Genomic DNA, 22629 nt, shown 5'->3' on the forward strand with positions numbered 1-22629 from the left:
AGAGAAACCCTGTCTGGGATTTGACACCCTCCCCCACTGCCTGCCCTCAAATACCATCAAGTTACTTTTAGGAGACTAATCTTATGCTCTGGGAAGAGTACACTATGCAGCACAAACTTGATTCGGTCACTATCATGGCCTAGTTCTGTGTCCTTCAACAAGTCAGCATAGGATTGATGTGGACGGTGTGTAACAATTTCATTTCTCATTTTCACGCTCCCCTGTCTGAGAATGAGATAGGTAAACTCCCCAGAGACAGAAGCAGCCTGCTAACTGTGAAGCACATGCAAAGCACTCAGCAAATGCTGCTGAAGGAATAACCAAATATTAGGAAATGGAGACGCAACCTTTACTCCCAACACCACTGTCATGCCTGTTGTTTCCTTTGTTAACTACAAAAAGTCTGTTTGGACTTACAAAACCAGAAAATGTCAACACTTGCATTTCAATAGGTATCTGCATATCTGAATTTTACTTTAAATAAAAGAGAAAAACCAAAATCAAACAAACAAAAAACAATTTAGAGACCATCATTTTAAAACAAGTCCTAAGGACATAGAAGCTATAGTCCATATTGTAACTCTCAGTTCCCATTCTTCTTCTGAAATTGGCATCATCCATTGGAAGGAAATACAGAAGACCTTGTTGGGAGGGGCGGGGGGNGGGAGGCTCAAGCGCTTGTCCCTGATTGCTCCCTCCACCTAAGGAAGCCAGGGTACACTAGTAAATTTCCTTCTGACAACCTAGTCTATTTTTTCCTTTGCCTGACAAGGATATCCAGAGAGAAGCTAACATAAGTTTTATACACCCTACTTTTAAAGTACCTTTAATTCCAGAACTTGGGAGGCAAACACAGGTGAGTGTATAGAAAGCGGTTCAGGCCAGCCTGATCTATGTAGCTAGTTCCAAGCTAACTTGAGACCCCAATTTTGAAAAAAAAAAAAAAAAAAAAAAAAAAAAAAAAAAAAAAAACAAGCTACTAAGAAGCATTTGAATAATTAATGACAGACAAAAGGCTTTTGACTCATTAATGACATGAACATATTATCTTTGAACACATTTCTGTGTATATTGTGTATCAGTGTGAATATTGTTATAACTAACAAGATAGATGTGTATTAGTTTGTTCATTCAGATCATATTTTATTCTCTATTTTTGAATGATAATAATACAATTCTCCCTTTCTCTCCTATCACATTTTTACTTTAGTGTTTCTGGACCCTTTCCTCTGTAATAGCTTCACTCTTTTGACTTTAATTACACTTGGGGCATAATAAGAGAGGGATGAGTAGCTAATTTAATCCCTGAGGTTCCCTATGTAAGATTGTGTCATTCTTTCACTAAGGTTGCCTTCCTCTGGGAATGTTGTCATAACCACAAGGTTAGTCTCTAGCCATGCAGCTTAGGAAAGTCGCCCAGAGTTACTAGATCTGAAAAGGTAACCATCTGGTGGTCTTACAATAAACCAGAGAAAGGACTGGGGTCTTGAGTTAGGATGGTGACAGCAGCTATCGGAAGAAGGATAAGTCTCAGTTAGAGAATTGGCTGCGGGTGAAAAGAAGCACAACAAACCAAAGTTTTAAGCTTTAAGATAGCATTAGGTTCAAACTCTGGTTTTGATTCTTGCTGGTCTGGGACATACACAGCTCTCCCTCTTAGCACCTTTGTGAGCTTGCAATTCGTTTTATCTAAACCTCAGTCTCAACCTTGATAAAACAGGTAGGGCAATACCCACCGTAATAGTTGATAGAGAGGCTTTGGTAAAAGAAAACCGTAGCCTACAGTGGAAGAGGGGAAGGTGACCAAACTAAACCCAAACCACAAAACTGGGTGGAGGTACCATCTTTCTACTCCAAACACCTTCACCCAAAAGGGTTCTGTTAAAGCCTGATAATTTTATTTACAGACCTCCTCCCTGTGCAGGAGTCGGGTGGAGTGGGGAGGGAGGTCCAACTTGTAGAGCCCTGCTGTAAACTGGCTTATGCGCTTTGAGCTAGGAGCCCAAGTCAACCAGGCTTCCTGGGTTGCGATTTTGTGTTCCTGAAACCAAAACAGCTAAGTCTACAGTTCAGCCTCTGACCTTACTCTCTTCCTTTGCTGGAGAAGGAACAGAGAAACAACAGCCAGGCCATACCCAACTCCACTGACAGGCAAGACAGAGCAGCGAAAGAATGCTCTAATCAACTCTGATTAAGGATTATTCAGGACAAGAATAAATCAAAGAACTCAGAGGGGTCTGGGTCCTTGCTCGTAAGTCAGGCTCCTAAGGCATTAATAAAATGTGCATGACCGTCCACGGGGACAGGGAGGGAGATGGGTAAACAGACGGCGAGGGTGCTTTTCTTGGCAACGCCTAGCAACTCAAGGCCAGTGCCAAGTCTGGCTCAAGGATCGTCCTGTGACGCCTGCCTCGTCTCGCAGGTTATTTCCCCTGCCATTCCTCAGGCCTGGCCTCTGGGTGGGGAGAGGCAGGTGGGCAGGGCGGCGTCCTCCAGCCTTTCATCTCCCAAGCAGGACAAGGCGAGTTCAAGGGGCACTCACTGGGCTCTACTAGACATCTAACACTGTGGGTGCGCAGGAGCCCAGCATCCCACGCTCGGAGCACGCCAACGCCGCGGGGCAGCCACTCCGAGGCGCTCGGGCGCGGGGGGCGCGGCGGCCCGGCGACGCGAGCGCCACCCCGCGGCGAGGCGAGGCGAGGCGAAGCGGGCGGGGACCATGGCAACGCACGAGGCTCGCCCGGGCCGCGCGTGCTGACGCTGCGCGGCGCGCCGGATTGTGACGCAGGGCCGCGGCGCCGGCTCCGCGTTCTCGAGTGACCGCGGGCGCCGCCTCGGGGGCCTCGCAACGGCAGCAACGGCCGAGGCAGGCGGGGTCAAGATGGTGGCTCCGCTGGCGGGGGAGGCGCTGGAGGGAGGAGGAGTCAGACCCTAGCCGGCCGGAAACACCACCGACGCCCCGAGGCCTCCCGGCAGCCGCTGCCGCCGCCCCCTGCTCCACCGAGGGACGCGAGCGGGCGGCGGGGCGGGCGGGGACACAGGACAGGAGGCGGCCGGGGGCGGAGCCACTCTCGTCGGCGCCCGCCCCGGCCGCGGCCCCGGGCCTCCCCCGCGCCGCCCTGCCCTGCCCGGCCCGCCCAGCCCCGGTGTGGCAGCGGCTCATGGCGGCGGTGGGGCCCCCGCAGCAGCAGGTGCGGATGGCCCAGCAGCAGGTCTGGGCGGCGCTCGAAGTGGCGCTCCGGGTGCCCTGCCTCTACATCATCGACGCCATCTTCAACTCCTACTACGATTCCAGCCAAAGCCGGTTCTGCATCGGGCTTCAGATCTTCCTCCGGCTCCTCGGTAAGGACGGCGTAGGGCTAGCCCGCGGGCCGTGGCGTGCCCTCTCCCGGGCGGACGGGAACGGCAGGGCACTGGTGGCACGCGGCTTGGGGAGCCACGGTCCGGTTCCCCCAGAGGGCCTTTTGGCGGGGGTGCGGGGACCCGTGGGTACTCGTGCCAGCGTTGACAGCGGAGTGGTGCTGGCGGGTCTGTGCTCTGCTCGGTTGGCACCTGGATGGGCGAGGTTTAGAAAACACGGCTGTGTGAGCATGCGGCTGTCTGCTGTTTCTCTTGGGGGAATGACTGCTGGCTTCCAGCGTCCTATGCGACAGCCCTGGAAAAACAGCTATCCGGGTCTCGCCGTGTGTGACCTTGGACTTGAGCCAGAGCTTGAGCCCCCTGTCTACCCCTTTTCACAGTGCAGGGTATGTTGACACTTCTGAATCCACGGGATCGTGAAGTACTTGAGGTAAATGGCCACACAAGCCATGAGACAGTTTTGAATGTCAGTCCTTGAAACCATTTCCAAAAGTCACCGCGAGGAAGGTTATACTTATAACAAGCCCTAAACTCTTTCTATGAGTAAATAATAAGGTGTTGGATGTAACTATGAAAGCTTACCATCTCAGGGTGATGAGACATCTGCGGGAGACCAGAAAGATCAGTCTTCATTTCATATGGATTGAGTTCTAAAAGTATTTTATATTTCACTTTCTATTTCTCTCTGCTACATCACCAGAAGTGAGAAACACATAAAGAGATCTTTTCCTGATAGTTACAGCTTGGCAGGTTTTGTTGATGAGATCATTAAGATGAATTTTTAGGTGGGTTCTTGCTATTGAATTGTTGGGGGTTTGCGGGTACCTGGTAGTGAAGTCCTGACCAAGACCTACAGAAGTGTAAGCATGGGTTGTCTTATTCTCACAGAAAAGGAGTGTCAATAAAGATGCAGTTTTCTTCTTAGCAGTGACTCTTCTACATTTGTCCGCTAGAAAGCATTCTCACGGTTTTGCCTAATCTGTCAGTCACTCAAAGGTGGATCGTGTTATTTATACTTTGCAGGTGAAGACATGAGGTTGTAGAAGTTAGGTGTTTGGTGCCCAGCTGGTGTTTGCCAGAGCGTTAGAAACGCTTCTGATTTCAGGAATGGTTTCCTTTCCTTCTTCCTCAGTGTGTGGAGATGCGGTACAGAGTGCTGTGACACCCCCCCCCCCCCCCCCCCCCCCCCCCCCCCCCCCGTGCTGGGATTAAAGGCGTGCGCCACCACTCCCGGCCTTTGCTTTTCTTTATTAAAGTCACTTCCACCATTCTCTGTCGAAAAATTAAAGCTGTGTGTGAGAGTCTGCATAGCCACCTAAGAGATAGTACATACAGCCACTGCCTTGAATCTTCATGGCATGATAACTGCAGATTCTGGCAACTTTGGGGGACCTGAGGGTTTAATGCATTTCCTGTTGGAGTACTCTACACTAGGTAGACCCAAAGAAAGGAGTTTTCTTTAGTTAAGGCATTTATGGTAAAAAACATTTAAGAAAGTCATTGCTCCCTCACCCACTCCTTATACTTTATTTCTTCACAGCAGTTTTGTATTTAAGAATTTCAGTAAGAGCTGCTGGTGATCCTTTTCACGGATCTGTGGTTTTGTTTTCTCTACCTTTATAAAGATAGACAATGATGGTATTGTCAACATAAAAACACAAATCTCAAATGGGATAAGAGATAGCTTATTCTGAAACCAAATCTGATTGACTGTGGCCCATGAACACTGATTGAGGTTACCCCAAATTCCATGTTCAACATGGTAACAGTTTGATAAAAGTTTATATAACACGACACTTTAAAAACCATTAGTGGAATGTTAAGTAGGTGGCTGAAAGCCAAGCTGAGAGGTTCTTGCTATAGACCCAGGATGCCGTCTGAAGAAGGTACTCTACAGCTCTGGCTGTTGGGAACTAAGGTTTAGTTAGTATACTCCAAAAGGTTTGTTAGTCACTGGATGTTAGGTCTCACTATGACTTGGGCTAAAGATAGTCCAAGGTAGATTGTCATTAGGCTCTGCACCTGCAACCTTCCAACCGCTGCACAGTCAGGGGGCCTCGCCTCAGCCTTGCAGAGGTTTCATTTTGAAGGTGCAGCTTCTCCAAGGAAGTTCACAGCATCTTTATCATGGAGGTTAGGGCAATAAATGAGTTAGGATAAAAACCCTTAAAAGCATTTGTTTATGTGTTAGTTGTTTGTATGATCATTTTTTCAGAAAATATTTTAATGCTTCAATTAAGACTATACTTTGTTGTAGATATTTCATCCTTTTGAAATCACCAAATATTTATTCGAAAAAATTGTCTCAGAATATTGAGTCAGGTTTTATAAGAAAAAATGACCTCTAAATTCATCATCTAATGATTTTTCTAAATTGTAGCAGACTAGTTGTGCTAATTTTTTTGTTTGTAAGAATAAAAGCTGAAAAAAGTTTTGTGATTTTTAAAAAAAAAAAAAAAACACCTTAAATGAAGTAGTAACATGTACGTGTATGAAAGATGTGAGTGGAGACCAGTTGGGGATTTGTTATTGAAGCTTGCACACCTCAGGCCTCGGCCAGCATCATTGCAAACATTGCTAATTGGATGTGTTAAGTGTCTGCAGAGTTCTTCCTCTGACTACAGGGTGCTTCAACAGCTGCACTTGCATCTGGTGTCAGACCAGTTTGAGCTAGCTTGCTTGCTTGCTTGCTTGCTTGCTTGCTTGCTTCCTTCCTTCCTTCCATCCATCCATCCATCTATCCATCATCTATTTAAGATTCATTTATTTTATGTATGTGAGTACATTGTAGTTCTCTTCAGACACACCAAAAGAGTGCATCAGATCTCATTAGAGATGGTTGTGAACCACCATGTGGTTGCTGGGAATTGAACTCAGGACCTCTGGAAGAGCAATCAGTGCTCTTAACAGCTGAGCCATCTCTCCAGCCCCAGTTTGAGATTTCAAAAGGTCAGAAAGTAAAGCCTTTCCTTTTAGAGATATAAAGAAAACCATAGCAATATGTACATGTGTGGGAACATAAACTATTTCTTAGGTAGTGTTAAGATAGTAAATGAAGCTCATCCCACAACAGTATAATGCTGAATTAGCAAATTTAAAGACAAAAGAGAAGAGGCAAGCATAGAAGTGTGTTTTAATAGTATTACTCATCTGCTGGCAATTGATTGACATGGCAAAGGATTCTAACCATAAAAGAAAACTGAGGAATTACAAATATAATAAGTTTGAATATTTAAAAATAATTTAAAAAAAACCTTCTTTATTGAAAATCTTTTTAAAATGACAAATTGAGAGGAAAATGTTTATATCATGTATGAAAAGTCCTTTAAAAAGAAGGCTTATGCTTCCATAGGATAAACTTCAGGTGGCCCGTAAAGAAAAGTAGTTCCTAGCCTCATTGTTAATGAAAGAAATAGTTTATCTGTTAGATCGGTGAAGCATGCAAAGTGTGATTTTAAAAGTATTTGGCACAGGTGTTTACCTATTTGAAATAGGCAAATTTATATAATTTGGCAAGCCATCACCTTTGTATAAACCATCTGGCATTGTCAACTGATACTGACTATATTGATTGAGGCAGGGTCACATGTAGCCTATGCTAACCCCAAATTGAAGATGACCTTGAGCTTTTGATTCTCTTGGCTGTACCTCAGTACTGATGAGATTGTAAGGTTGTACTGCTGTAGGCTGGTTTCATAAGATGCCAGGGATTGAACCCAGCTCTCAGGCGTGCTAGGTAGGAAAGTATTCTTGCCACCTGAGCTATATCTCTGGCCATCGAGTGACATTTACGATACACCGTTTGATTCACAAATCTAGTTATGAGGACTTAGAGATTATGAGCAAGAATAGTCATTATAGCACTATTGAAAATAACAAAACAGCCAACTTAAGACATACTCTAAATGTGTGTTAGTTGGGAATCTCTCCACTGTAAAAGAATTGAGGATTTTCTTTGATACTGACTGAGCTCATCCACTCAGTGGGAAAAACTGAAAACTTGTGGTGTGAGAAGGCAGGAGTGAAGCAGAAGTAACTGTGTCTGGCAGGGGAAGAGACAGACATTCCTCAGCAGTAGCTCTGTTGACATTTTGGACAGCATAAACCTAGGAATGGGGCACTGTCTACAAAGTACCATATCTAGCCTTTTTTTCCTCATCTCCCTACCTTCTGCCAGTAACACCCTGTCCATGTAACACACACTTCAGTTGTCAACAGCCATTCCGACCCTAGATGTTGTCAAGTGTCCCCAAGGAGGGAGGAATCTTATCCTGGTTGAGAACCGTGGGGAGGGACAGATAGACTAGGAGTATAAAGTGCACAGCTCGGAAATAGACACAAGTACAGTAGAAACTTGGTAGATTTCAGAGGTAGAGTTGAATTGAGGTTCAGAGAAGTAAATATATTTACTTAATATGGAAAAATTACTGGCTCCCTTCCTCTTATCTGTATGAATAATCAGTTTATAGAAAGATTATATATTGAATTTTTAGGATTAAAAACCTTATAATAAATTAGCATCTAAAAAAACAAAACACTGGATATAAACCTGGGTATTACTTATAACCAACAAATAATTTGTTACTAATTGCACACAAATAGGAAAAGCTTCCCAGCACCATATTGTGTTAGTCATCGTGTTGGGACAGAGTGCCTAAGATTAACTTGCAGTAAGAAAGGCTTATTTTGACTCCTAGGTTCAGAGGGTTCAGTCTGTAACACTTGATTAATTAATTTTGGGCCCGTGGTAAAGCAGAGCATTATGACCAAAGGTCATGGCAGAGAAAATTGCTTGTCTCACGGCAGACAGGAAGCACAAAGAGACAGGAAGGGGCCAAGACAAGCTATACCTTTAAAGGCATCCCTTTCACAATCCTACTGTTCCCACCCCACCCCTGCAAGTGACCGGCTTTCTCCAGCTAGGTCCTGACTTCTCCATTCAACAGTGAGTTCATTCGTGGATTAGTGCATTGTTGGACTTAGAACTCTAATGATCCAGTTGTCTCTGTCACTACCTGCCAGGGACTAAGTCTTCAATATATAGCCTTTTGTTAGGACACTTGTCCAAACTGTAAGAAATGGACAGAAGGTAAAGTGGCCTTCACAGAAGAACCCTGAATGGTCAATAGAAATGGAAGGATTCTTTAATCAATAGTCAGGAAAAAATTTAAGTATAAGTTAGGATTTAAGTAGTAGTCACTCTGATTACATTGTCACATTGTTTATAGAGACCCTTGTAGTACTAAATATGTAAGAAATAATATGGGGGAAAATCATGCTGGACCTCTACCTTATATTTTTGATTAGTTCTAAATAAACTAATGCTGAATGTACAATTTGTACAGAGATGTCCTCAGAAATATCTAAAAATTATAAAATATAGAAATCTAATATTAAAAACTTAAAACCTCAAAGGGCACACTGTCTATATGTCTCTGTATGAATGCATATTTAATTAATGGTCAGGATGTATGAGAAATTAGAGCTGTTCTTCCTCTTTGGTGCCAGTAAGACAGTGTGATGATAAAGAAAAAACGCTGTGTGAGTGTGCATCTGTGTCTGTCTGTCTGTCTGTCTGCCCCTCCCCGCTCCCTCCACATTGAGTCCAGAATGTTTTTCCTCTGGTCAAGTTTCCTGACCCATTCATTGCTAGAATACAGACAGAATCTGGGGAAATGTCTCTATTTGTCCATTTATGACAAAGGACAGATGGAAGGAAGAGGTAGGTGTATAGGGCATAGTGAGGTGAGAGAGAGGACTGGGGAGTGTCTGTGGCCTGTCAGCTTTCCAGCCTCTAGAACTACAAAATTAAGGTTTCTGGAGCCATCAGAATTCAGTCCTGCTGTGGTTTTGTTGCTTTGTTGTGTGGGCACTGTTGGTGAATTGGTCACCTCTGGCTTAGCTGCTGAGCCTTTATCCATTATCCCCCTCCTTAGAAGTAGGAAGGGGCCAAAGGGGTAGGAATGGGACCAGAACTTTCAGGCCTAAAAGGCTGTATTTCTCTAACAATCAGTCTCCATCCTGAGGATATTCAGAAGTTCCAAACTGTCATTCACTGCATTCCTAAACAAGAGAGTCTTGTCACTATGGATTCCACAGCTTTTGGAAGTTGAAAGTTTGGATTCTAGACAAGGACTAGACATAGATGGTGAAGACAGAACAAGAGAACTCAAAAGATTACACGTTACCTCTTCAGACCTTAGTTTAGTAGTGCATGCCTTTAGTCTCAGCACTCTGAAAGCAGAGATAGGCAGATCTCTGTGGGTTCAAGGACACCTCGTGCTCTAAGGAGAGAGAGACCTGTCTCCAAAAACACAAACCACCACTTCTTTGGGGCTTGGCTTTTAAAATCCATGTTCACATATGGTAATGCAATCATACTTGTTAAAATTCAATGTCATAAATAAAAAAGCTAGGATATCATTCTCGCTGTTGTTTTGTCTTCCCTAAAATGAAAGTTTGATAGAATTTTGCTGTTTTGAGGTAGGGTCTCACATAGCTCAGCGTAGTACGTATGGCTTGGATTATAGGTAAATACCACAATGCCAAGCTTAGAAAGGGTTTCTCTGTGGTATAATTTATTTGTCAAGTATGCTAACAGATGAACATCATTTCACAGTACTTTTTTCCCCCAGAATTTCATTACTTAGGACTCTGTTTGAAGTAAGGGAGTAATGTCTTTTATTACTTTATTTCTTTGCCTGCTTTGGACTACGTCCATAGCAAGTCCCTGTCTCCTAAAAGCAGAGCTCATGCCATGGTGTGTAAAATGCATGGATGCACCCCTTCCTTTCTTGTTACTACTTCTTGGTTTTGGAATTCTAATTGAAAAGGTCCTGAACTCTTTGGTGCATTCAGTTCATATAGGAATTCAAAGTTCATGAATAGATTTTGATGCTTGGTTCTTTTTCTGCCTTGAGAACTTATTAACAGTCCAGTAATTATATTATACTGGAGTCTAGGACTGAAATTCCCAGGTTATGGTTTAATTCAATTCTCTGTGTCTAAAGGGGGTGCTTTAAAAGAAAGCAAGTCCCTTATAAGTCCCTTATAAGCCCTAATGAAAGCTACCCCTGGGTTTCCTTGGACCCTTAAGATGGACCCTAAGGGGGGAAAAAAAAAACAAAAAAACCAACCCATGTCTCAGCTGTGGAACGCAAAGAAACCTGAACGGTGCTTCCCGAAGATCACCAGAGAGAACGTTTCCTTTGGAGACTTATTAGTTGGGGAGTTGGTATTTTTTCTGTAAAGTGAGAGTTGGTTCTCCCCATATTCCATAAGAACATGGTTATAAAAGATCTGTCTATAGCTTTTGTGTAGGAATTACAAGTGTATGCTACTTTTGGAGTGTTTGCTGACTTTACACTGAGAATGTAACTTTTCTCAGGGAATAATAGTGTGAAGCTAGGGGTGTAGCCTGTGCCTACAGTCCAGCACTTAGGAGGCTGAGGCAGGCACAGGTCTGGGGCCAGCGTGAGTATACAGATAGTGAGGTGTCCTGGTTTGGAGAAAGGGAAGGATCAGATTGCTTGGGCCATACCCAGACCCAGCAGAGGCTGTAGTGGCAGTACCTACCCTCTCCTACCGTTTCCCAGTTGGTTCATTTGGTACATACATAGAGCAAATGGCACTTGTTTTTGAACAGCATTCCTAACAGCCAACTCACCATTCAACTTGAGTGTGTAAGGAAGATTCGGAGAAAAAGTTATTAGTATTAAACAAAAACAAAAAGATGAGCTAAGGTCCTGGATAGTTGGTGGTAAGGACTGAGACTCTGAGTAGCAAGTTGCCGTGCAGCGGTTTAGTACCGCTTTACTTTCCGTCTCTTAAGTGGCATGAGACCGAGATGAGGTAGGTCTGGGATAGTCCCACTTAGAAAGAGCTAGATAGCATGTGGGCGTCGTGCAGGCTGAAGTAGTACTGTTTTCCTTTCCCAGCAACCATGCTCCAAGCAGCCCCACTTTCTGGGATAGCAGGTGGATCTTACTGAGATTTTTCACAAGTGTGGTTGGTTGGTTGTTTTTCCCTTTTCACAAAGAACCTGGTGTTTAGGCACAGGGTAATCCCTTACAGGAACCAGCCATTGCTCCCTTTTAAATTCGTGCAGGCTGTGAATTCATGCATTTTTTTAAATTTTAAATTGGTGTGTTCTTTGGGTGTACTGAAGTGAAAGCTACTCAAGTGCTTTTGGCTTCTTAGCTTTGTCTCTGCTTGTCAAATTTTCTTACTCAGGCTGTACTTTGTGATCATTTTTTAAGAGCATAATGCATATGGTACTGAAACAGTGCCCCAATAAATAGCCTTTCTTTGTATACAGCATTGTGCAGTCCATTGATTTATAAGGCAGGGATAGAACTATGTAATGGGGTGATCACTAGATAGTTACAAACTTCAGTATCAGGTAGCACACTAGGTATGTCCTAAAAGTATTGTAGGTATGCTGACTGGAGAGCATATGTTGCCTGGCACCCGATCATCAGACCATTTACAGTACTTACATGGAATAATGGGACTGATGCTTATAGCCAGCCAGCTAGCTAGCCTTTAAAACATGATTTGGTTTTCTGAAGATGTGATTCAGTTTGTAGGGAAAGGGAACTTGGAGAGCATTTCAGAAATGTGAAGGAATGTCCTGGGGGCCTGAGTTAGAACCCTTGGGGAATATGCATATCTAAGAAAGAACCTACTGAGCTCAGCTGGAAGGAAAGGAGGTGATAGGTGACATATAAAAGTTCACCTTGTGTAAAGAACACTTGATGAAAGGGTTCTGAAACTAAGTAGAACAAGCCTTTCAGTCTAGACACTTTCATTCTGAAAAGCCTTATTATTAATGATTATGAAATTACATAGGAAGTATTCTCTTGAGTTTAAAAAATTATCAAAAAGTACATGTATATCATTACAGTTTTGTTCTGAAGATAATTTAGTAGTCTCATGCATGGATGTATATATAACATGATAAGCAGAATTGCTTTAGAAACCAGAAAATAAGGGGCCAGGTTTTTAAAAATGTGTTTAGTTTGGTTTGCGTGGATGTGTATATACTATGACAAGCAGAATTACTTTAGAAGCCAGAAAATAAAGGGCCAAGGTTTTAACAATGTACTTATTTGCTCTGGTTTAGAACTCTGACTTCTCAAATCTTTACTGCCCTGTAAAGCCTGAGTTGTCTTGATGTTTTACAACTGTAAAAATAGCATAACGACGGAAGAAAGTTGTAATTGCTAGTATAAAAACCACATGCTTAAAAATAGTTCATTTGAATACCCTTTTCTCTTTTGTCCTCAGGTATAGTTGTATCCAGTATTGTTCTGATCTTGTCACAGCGATCACTTTTCAAGTTTTACATGTACAGCTCAGCCTTTCTATTAGCTGCAACTTCAGTGTTGGTGAATTACTATGCTGCTTTGCACATTGACTTCTATGGTGCCTACAACACGTCAGCATTTGGAATCGAGTTGCTTCCTCGGAAAGGGCCCTCACTGTGGATGGCACTCATCGTTCTGCAGCTAACCTTTGGAATTGGATATGTCACATTACTCCAGATTCAGTCCATCTATTCACAGTTAATGATTTTGAATATCTTGGTTCCTATAATGGGCTTAATCACAGAGCTGCCATTACACATCAGAGAGACATTAGTGCTCATGTCGTCCTTGATTCTCATATTTAACACAGTGCTTGTCTTGGTGGTAAAACTTAAGTGGTTTTACTACTCTACTAGGTATGTTTACTTGTTAGTGAGGCATATGTACCGAATTTATGGATTACAGTTACTGATGGAGGACACATGGAAGAGGATTCGTTTCCCAGACATACTTCGGGTCTTCTGGCTAACAAGAATTACAGCCCAGGCTACAGTGTTAATGTACATTTTAAGGATGGCAAATGAAACTGAGTCCTTCTTTATTTCTTGGGATGACTTCTGGGACGTCATTTGTAATCTAATAATTAGTGGGTGTGATTCTACACTAACTGTACTAGGCATGAGTGCTGTAATTTCTTCAATAGCCCATTATTTGGGCCTTGGAATACTGGCCTTTATTGGATCAAATGAAGAAGATGACAGGCGGCTTGGCTTTGTAGCTCCTGTTTTATTTTTCATTTTGGCTCTTCAGACTGGTTTAAGTGGGCTGAGACCTGAAGAGAGACTTATTCGCTTAAGTAGAAACATGTGCCTTTTATTAACTGCAGTCCTGCATTTCATCCATGGGATGACAGACCCTGTATTAATGTCTCTCAGTGCCTCCCACGTGTCATCTTTCCATAGACACTTCCCTGTGCTGTTTGTCTCTGCTTGCCTGTTCATTCTCCCTGTCTTCCTCAGTTACGTCCTTTGGCATCACTATGCACTAAATACATGGCTGTTTGCAGTTACAGCCTTCTGTGTGGAACTCTGCTTGAAGGTAATCGTCTCCCTCACTGTCTACACGCTGTTCATGATTGATGGCTACTATAACGTCCTCTGGGAAAAGCTTGATGACTATGTCTACTTTGTTCGTTCCACAGGCAATATTATCGAATTTATATTTGGAGTAGTAATGTTTGGGAATGGGGCCTATACCATGATGTTTGAGTCAGGAAGTAAAATTCGGGCTTGTATGATGTGCCTACATGCATATTTTAATATCTACTTACAAGTAAAAAATGGCTGGAAGACATTCATGAATCGTAGAACTGCTGTTAAGAAAATTAATTCACTTCCTGAGATAAAAGGGACCCACTTGCAAGAAATAGATGATGTCTGTGCAATCTGCTATCATGAGTTCACAACATCTGCTCGCATAACACCGTGTAACCATTATTTCCATGCACTTTGCCTTCGGAAATGGCTGTACATTCAAGATACTTGTCCAATGTGCCATCAGAAAGTGTATATCGAAGACGAGATCAAGGATAACTCAAATGTATCTAACAACAACGGGTTTATTGCACCCAATGAAAATCCAAACCCAGAGGAAGCTTTAAGAGAAGATGCTGCTGGATCTGACCGAGAACTGAACGAGGATGACAGTACAGACTGTGATGATGATGTTCAAAGAGAAAGAAACGGGGGGATTCAGCACACAGGCGCAGCAGCAGCAGCAGAATTTAATGATGACACTGATTAAAGTAGCATTTACTAATCATTGAGGTATTTGTTTAAAATTCAGTTCATCCGAAATGGAGTAATATGCTTCACATCAGTGTGTAAGCAAGCACAAAAGCAGTATCGATGCTGAAACTGTGAATGATTGTCCGTTTACTGTGATGTGCTACTGTAAATATACCTCTTTAATTACTTCTGGTCTCTTTGGTGACCTATTTAAATTTGTGTACATTATTGTACATAGAATAAAATGTTTTCACGTTTTTATGACAAAATTTGAACAAATAACTTCTTAATAGAGATAATGATCATACGGTGCGTCAATTGTGCCAAAGATTCCTCCATGAAATTAGAATATATCTAATGCTGGACTCTAGCTTTTCCTTAAACTGAGTGGGAAAATGAAAATGCAGAATAAAGGAATGTTAGGATAAGAGACGAGAAAAAATCTTGAGTAGAAAGGCTATAAAAGTCTTCTAAAACTAAGGGAAGATAACCTGCTAGAAACAACTAAGAAACTTGAAACCTGAGCTGCAGCTTAGAGCTAGGTTCAAAAGTCAAAAAACAGGGACAGCATTGAGAAATAGGCTTGTTATCAACTAAACTTTGCTATAAACCAGGGTGTGCTGTCTAAGTCTTAGTAAGCATCACTGTGTGTGCAGTGAGAGCATAAAACTGTTCTTTCAGACTTCTGAGGTACACAGTAAAAAGGTGGTCATTGTTAACTAAAGCATTAAGCAGTGTGAGGTGTAATGTATAGTGCCACCACTTTAAAGAACAACTGGAAAAAATTTCCTTAATAAAGCTCACAGTTTTACTATGAAATTCCACATCATAAAAAGAAAACACAAATCAGGAAAAAAATACTTTAATGGTGTTGTTATATAGCGTGTTGGCTAATTCCAGTGGGTCTTCTCCTCTGACTGCTGACATTATCTCCAGTATTTGACTAAAACAAAAAACAAGGGATCAACTTACTCAGAGTATATTGTTAGAGGTATGTAATCTCCTTTTTCTATGTAAACACGAGAAGATCTTATACTAGCACCTCTTCTAAGGAGGTTTATGAGTTATTAAAGTTGTCAGTAGTATCTGTAGGAAAGCATCCCCAATCACTGTCAACTGTAAGATTCTGGAGTTAATGTGCATATAAAGTTATAGGGTCATGTAAGTGCACCACTAATGGAATTATCCTAGAGGGTGGGAGTCCTGGCACATTTGTTACTGGATCATGAGCTTCTTAAAAAAGTGAAATGTATACTGCACAGTAAAACAGGTTAAGTAGGTACCTTTCTACTTTGGATTTAGTTTTACTTATATTTACTTGTTTTACTAGTATAACTTTTATATTTATAAATAAAATATATATGTGTGTATATATTTATATATAATATGAATAAAATGATGGTATTGAAGAGAATAGGGCCAAAAATTTGAAAGGTACTGCTTACTGATCTAGTCTCTAATGGGCAGCAAGGAATGTTTGTGTGCATACTAAATACAAGTGGACTGGAGAGATGGCTCAGCAGTTAAGAGCACTGACTGGTGGTCTAGAGGTTCTGAGTTCAAATCCCAGCAACCACATGGTGGCTCACAACCATCTGTAAAGGGATCTGATGCTACTCTGCTGGGGTGTCTGAAGACAGCTACAGTGTACTCACATGCATTAAATAAACAAATACGGCAAGTTAGGTGTGGCTGTGGGAGGGGTCTAGGCGTGTACTCAGAGCAGAGAGAAGAGCTCAGAGATCCGTTTCTTTGCTCAAAGTGATAACAGCAGTGGGTTCCTAGTAATTATCTGTTTTTATACATGGATTAGGTTGTATACAGGTTGTAGTTTGAATTAAACCTTTAAATATTCCTGGTCATGAGCTTTTTCTCCCTTTCTGAGGACCCTAAGTGTGAACATCCAAAAGAACTAGGAATGAGGATTTACAGTTAGCTGGACCTTTACAAGTTGTTGCCAGTGTGACACAAACATTCACATGCAGTCTGTGCAGTGAACTCAGACTGCGTCTGTAAGTACTACTGCTGCTGCTGGCGGACGGTGGCCAAGGGCACGGCTGCTCTGGGCAGCAGAGCCATTTACTGCTCATGTTTGTTAATGTCACCGGTGCTTAGGAAAGCACTGCTCAGTAAGCCAGTAAGCCAGCAACCTGAACAGTATAGTACCTTTTTATTCAGTGCATTTTTCTATACTTTGAGGAATAAAGCTGCAGTTAAGTATAGCATTCTGGGGTATTGTGACACTTAAGCTTGTTTATTTTTTCAGGTGTGTGTGTGTGTGTTACATGTGTAAATACATATGTACATGAGTGCAGGGACCAGAAGAATCAGATTCCCCTGGAGCTGGAGTTCTAGGTGGTTGTGAGCTGCCCGGTACCTGGTGCTGGGAACATCTCCGATGCCCTTATTCTCCAAGCCATCTCTCCAGCTCCTACTGTGACATCCTTAGACTAGGCACAGGTATTAAAGTCTTAAAAGTGTCTACCCTTTGCCTTTCAGTATTGAAATGACAAGCAGTTAACTCTTGGGAAAAAAAAAATGGACATAGACATCACAGTGATTCACTTGGGAGATAGAAGCAGGGGGTTAGGGATTCAAGGTCACCTACTGCTACACAGCAGCTTGTAAGCTGCTCGGGCTACAGGAGACCCTGGCTCAAACAAAATTGCTATTCTCTTGCTTTTAGTCTCTGGGTCATGATGAAATCTATACTAGTAAGGCTGGCAGACAAAAGCCCCAAGGATCTGCTCTCACTTTGCTGTCCCAGATTTCTCTTCCACCCACCTCATCCTACTTTCTGCTACACTAGGTCCATTGTTTCCCTGTTACTGCCGAGGCTCTTCTTCACAGGCTGCCTTTGCTCAAGGTGTTTGTCTTTATCTGACCTGACTCCAGTCATGCTTAGTGAACAGTAAAATTCTACAATGGCAAAGCCTGCGTGCTCCTAGTGCCCTCTGGGCAGACAGTTGCTAACTCCAAGGTCCCAGTCAGAGTGACACCTCTGGAGCTTATTGTCTTAGACTGTATCTGCTTGTCTGCTCCAGGGAGCAGGGGCTCCTTATCCAAACTCCTGCCACAGTTCATCCCATGGGGGTGTGAGCATAAGAACACCCGCTTTCTCTTAGCTAGTAGCCTCAATAACTTGTACCTTTCCTGACACAGCAGGAGCCCCAAAATGTGTTTCAAGAACTTTATAGTCTAAAGGTAAGGAAGACCGGCAGGTAAATAGTTAAGATGGAAAACTTAGTGGGGTAGAAGTTGGCAAAAATTATAAGTAGCAGAGCAGGTCTGAAATGTTGACATCCTTTTAGCTTGCATGTTCTGATTTTCCCAAGTTCTGCAATTTAGTTAACTGCAGTTTTAAGTCTGTACTTGAAATTTTGTCATGCAGATTTACAGGTAAGCCAAAGATGAGTTTTCAAAGCATTTAAGGCAGTACAAAAAACATCCTTTGGCACTACATCCTCCAAGCAGTGTGTTTGCCAAGAAGTGGCTGTGGCAAAAATAGCCGCTTATCTTTCCTGTCTCAGCATCTCTAGGATCCCCTTAAACTGTCAAAGGCTTAGGAGAAATAATGTCTTCTGGATGAATCTGCAAATTCCTCCATTCAAAAAGAATGAAAAATATTTTAGCAAGCAGTACAAAGAGTCCTTGCCTCTGGCTTTAAAGCATCAGTTCAAAACTCTGCCAAAACCAGCATGTTAAATAAAAAAACCCAAATGTGTATATAAAAGGACACTCAATTAACTTCTCTGCCTGCTGAACCTTAGATCTGCCTTATACTCTACTTATTACAAAGTACTTTTTTAAAGGCACATTTCAAGATATTACACTCTGACAGAAACAATCTGTGCTATTAAACCATAAATGTTAGAGACAAGCCCAGAGTGGCAAACCAGACTAAACCAGTAGATTCTAGACTTATTCTGGATAGGTGCCCATTAAATGATCTGACCAACTTTTCTTACTTGCCCAGAGTCTTCACAGCTGTCTACATACATCCTTTTCTGGATCCCTGCATTTGGGGGCAGGGGTGCTGAGGAAAGGACATGCTACCACCTGTCACCTCACTGTAAGGGTTAGAGAACTGGGTAACCTCCCTGGTTGCTGTTGTTGTCCATACTTGCTATGCAGATAACCACCAGGTCATGGTTAAAGGCCAGCTAACTGGTTATAAACAGTAGCAGGAAAGGTACAGTCAAGCACTTCTGTGGCAAGCTTTGAGTCTTTTCCTTGTCCTACAAAATGACAAAGGACCAGACCCATAGCTTTCTCACTGAGGCAGTAAAGTCATTTGGATTAAGAGGATGGGAACCTAGGAGATGATACAGCAGTTAGGGTGCACATATTTCCAAGTCACTATTCAAATGGTCTTTGACCTTGTGTCAAATGCCAATGGATGGCTTATCACTAACCACAGTGCTAGCTCCTGTGAGCTGACCTGAACCTGAGCAGATGGCAGAGCTTCCACCCTGCCCACCATTCACTGAGTGGCAGTCAGCAGTTATCTCTGACGACCCTCAAGTCCACGCAAGCAAAACAACTTACACGATATGACAGGGCTCGTTTCTGTCTTTTAAGCAGTGCCCTTTTTCCCATTTCTTTTTGGTAGGAAATGAAGTGCTTATGTATTTTGATCCAGCATGCGTACTTTTAACTCCACACCAAGGTGCATCTAGAGTTAGGGGAAAGGGAGAAAAAGTGTTAAGGAATTTACTTTTCTAAATCTTTGTCATGAACATCACACTGGTATATAACATAGAATTCCAAAAATTAATGCAACAGAAAACAGTTGTAAGGAAAGCATGAAGTCCCAGCCTACACTTTAGACTAATTTTTATCTATCCTATTTCCTTTCTAAATTGGCTGCCGTATGACGTGCTTGGGGGAAAAAGACCTAACTGTACAAGAAGTCTCACTGGCACGCCTCAGCATTTAAGACTGCTCTGTACTGCTTGTACTGCATGTGAGAGCGTGCTCATGAATACTAGCCTGTCTCCCAGTGTTGGGAATACCAGGCAGATGCTCTGCCACTGAGCTGTTTCCCTGTCACTTCTCTGCGATTAGCTTGCACAGGACAGAGGCATTGCAAGGCCACTACAGTTGCTGCTGTGGCTGCCTAAGAAATAAAGTGAATTTCCCTAGAGTGGCTCAGTCTAGAGCCTTAAAGCTGCAGTCCTTTGAGTTACAGAGGATAGGTTACAAACATCATCTAAAGTCCTTACACTAAAGCACCTGATTTTAGTGGCTGCTGTTTGTCTCAGAGGGCTATAGAATTAAACCACAGTAGAGTATCTCAAAGCCCTTCTTAAACTGCTTAGGGGACTCATTTCATTAAATAGTCAGAAATACAGACTCTAGTTAGCACAGATTCTGTCATCTTTTATAAGGTTTAAGGTTTGGCTAAACTGAAAATAAAAGTAATTTTCCATCAGTAATAACCTCTAAAATCCTGATTTGGTATGGAATTTGAGTTTCTGGAATCTTCTACTTACCTGTCTCAATCATTAGTTTTTCACTAGGTATTGACTTCAGAACTTCCAAGTTAGCTTCAGTTTTCAGGGAGCTTGAAAACAGTATTTTAAAATGATATTTAGTGAATATATCCTTACCCTTTACAGAATCCATATTATGGTCAACTTCAAATCAACCTCTACTTTTGTCCCTTTTGTAACAATTAACATGATTTTTACTTATGTCACACATTAAGTATGCACATTGCATGCACATTGTATGTGAAAGTCATGTGAATAGGCACTCCAGAGACTAGAAGATCCAGCCAGGTCCTCTGAAAGGGCAGCAGGTGCACTTAACCACTGAGCCAGCTCCCAGCTCCTCCTTTAATGTAAAGGGTTGATGTAATAATGGAATTAGGGGCTGGTGAGATGGCTCAGTGGGTAAGAGCACCGACTGCTCTTCCGAAGGTCCGGAGTTCAAATCCCAGCAACCACATGGTGGCTCATAACCATCCATAACAAGATCTGACGCCCTCTTCTGGAGTGTCTGAAGACAGCTACAGTGTACTTACATATAATAAATAAATAAATAAATCTTTAAAAAAAAAAATAATGGAATTAGAATGTGGCATATTGAATATTCGTGCCTTTAGGGGATATCATTTTTTCATACTTACCAGTTGNCATTTTAATAGACTTTTATTAGCATAAGTAAAGTTTAAGGTTACAAAAAGATATTTATGTAACAGAATGATCAGGATGCTGTTAACTTTCACTTCTAAATTTATTTTCAGCCACTGTAACAGACTACTCCTGCTTCTCCAGCCTCGCTGTCCTGTAAGAACACACTTACATATTTGCACCCTCACTGCCCATGGACACTCTAGTCCTTGAATGTGGCCCTGGCCCCAGGCCTTGCTCTGGGATAGAGATGGCACGGCCCTAAGCAGTGAGCCTTTTGTGGTTAGAACAGGATGCTGCCATGCCTGTACAGCATCGCTGATGGTTGCTGATGGTTACCTAGCACCGCTGATGGTTACGCACTGCTGATGGTTACCTAGCACCACTGATGGTTACCTAGCACCGCTGATGGTTACCTAGCACCGCTGATTGGTTACCTAGCACCGCTGATTGGTTACCTAGTACCGCTGATTGGTTACCTAGCACCGCTGATGGTTACCTAGCACCGCTGATGGTTACCTAGCACCGCTGATGGTTACCTAGTACCGCTGATTGCTACCTTTTCAGCTAGGTGCTCAGAAAGAAAACATGGCCAGACCTAGCTCACCCAAGACACAAGCAGGAATATAAAAATGCTTTAGATTGCCAGAAAGTTTTAGAATGAATCAGTATTCAAAGTAATGAGAAGTACTGTCCTTGTATTAAAAAAAAAAAAAAATCACAAATTCACTGTAAAGACATTTTACAACAATTTTAGGTCTGTAGCTAGAGTGAACAAAGCAGAAACCACACACACCCTCACCCCACCCCACCCCCCCCAATAAAAATAAAGCACAGTCTCCCACACACTAAATCCCAACACAGTGGTTACACGTGTTAGAATCAGTAAACCCACCCTGACACATTGCCACCTCCGAAGCCCATGTTGTAATGGTGGTCACACCTGGCTCACCCTCTGTGGGATGGTGCATCTCTTACAAAGTAACTTCACTGCCTCCCAATCCTACATGCTGCTTGTATTCATCCCTATTTTCTTGATCCTGCAGCAGTGGTCTTTTCACTGTTCCTTGATAATCACTGCACCCATGCCTGTTATCCCAACCCATCGTAATAAAGCAAAACATGAAAGGAGAAATGATTAATAGTGTTTAAGTACTAAGTGACATAAATGTTAAAGGCCCAGAAAGAGATTGGCAAACAGATTCACCCAAGAAATACCCCAGAAGTAGACACCTAGAATGCAGAGCTAGGACTGAGAATGGAAACTGGAATGGTTTAGACAGAGAAATGTTGAGGTAAACAGATAACCAACCTGTGACTCAGGGCTGGGTGAAGAAAACACAAGGTAGGGGACGGGGGACATCCAGCACAGCAGGGACGTGGGATTAAAGATGCAGACTGAACTGACAGTCCTCTCGTGTCTCGCTCTGCTCCAGGACACTTCCATGTACATTTACAAACCCCTACCCTACTCCTAGCAAAGATCACAGGGCACCCTTCTAGAAAAAGATCCACCCCCAAAAAGGTCTCTACAGAGGCTTGTGTGAGAACCCACTGTGCAAAGGTCCAGCTGTGATCTAACCTGCCAGTTTACTGACTCACCTAGAGCTTCCAATAAGTTATGTGTGACAAGATTTTATATAGCCCAGGCTGTCCTCAAACTTGCCTTGTAAGTGAAGCTAGCCTTTTACATTCTTGTTTAGGCTTCAGGGTAAAATAAGCATGTGCCACTATATCCACCTAAAAGGACTACCTGGCATTTGAAGAAAGTCCCCATCAAAAGAGATCAACCACGTGAGGGAAACAACCAAGAAAAAAGCAGCTGAACAGTTAGAAAATGACTTCTGACTATAATGTCTTCAGACAGAAGGCATTCTTATTTGTCAAGACTATGCTAGATGAGAGAACTTCGGAGCTAGAAGTGAAAGCTAGAGTGTATTTCATCTTAAATACTTGAAAACGGGGCTGGAGAGATGGCTGAGCAGTTTAAGAGTACTGACTGCTCTTCTGAAGGTTCTGAGTTCAAATCCCAGCAAC

At 42.6% G+C, this 22629-nt stretch overlaps 2 protein-coding genes across 7 annotated transcripts in view; one reads left to right on the top strand and one right to left on the bottom strand.

Annotated features, from left to right (window-relative positions):
• Positions 1–2803: 2803 nt before the first annotated feature.
• On the top strand, positions 2804–14730 carry Rnf139 (ring finger protein 139). The gene is made up of 2 exons (XM_021216894.2): positions 2804–3342; positions 12649–14730. The coding sequence occupies exons 1-2, from the start codon at positions 3162–3164 to the stop codon at positions 14469–14471; spliced, it is 2004 nt and encodes a 667-aa protein (XP_021072553.1). The 5' UTR covers positions 2804–3161; the 3' UTR covers positions 14472–14730.
• The window catches only part of Tatdn1 (TatD DNase domain containing 1), a 26385-nt gene continuing 18026 nt past the window's right edge, over positions 14271–22629 (bottom strand). For 4 of the 6 annotated variants that reach the window (XM_029547945.1, XM_029547944.1, XM_029547946.1 and 1 more), the window contains 3 exons: positions 19951–20021; positions 19004–19130; positions 14271–15398 (listed from right to left, as the gene is read on the bottom strand). In XM_029547945.1, coding sequence (XP_029403805.1) covers positions 15302–15398; positions 19004–19130; positions 19951–20021 — 295 coding nt within the window. In that variant the 3' untranslated portion in view covers positions 14271–15301. The remainder of the gene's footprint in view (positions 15399–19003; positions 19131–19950; positions 20022–22629) is intronic. The other 2 variants (XM_029547942.1, XM_029547943.1) reach the window with 1 other exon arrangement.

Source organism: Mus pahari, chromosome 17 (assembly GCF_900095145.1).
Source record: "Mus pahari chromosome 17, PAHARI_EIJ_v1.1, whole genome shotgun sequence".
Taxonomy (NCBI): Eukaryota; Metazoa; Chordata; class Mammalia; order Rodentia; family Muridae; genus Mus; species Mus pahari.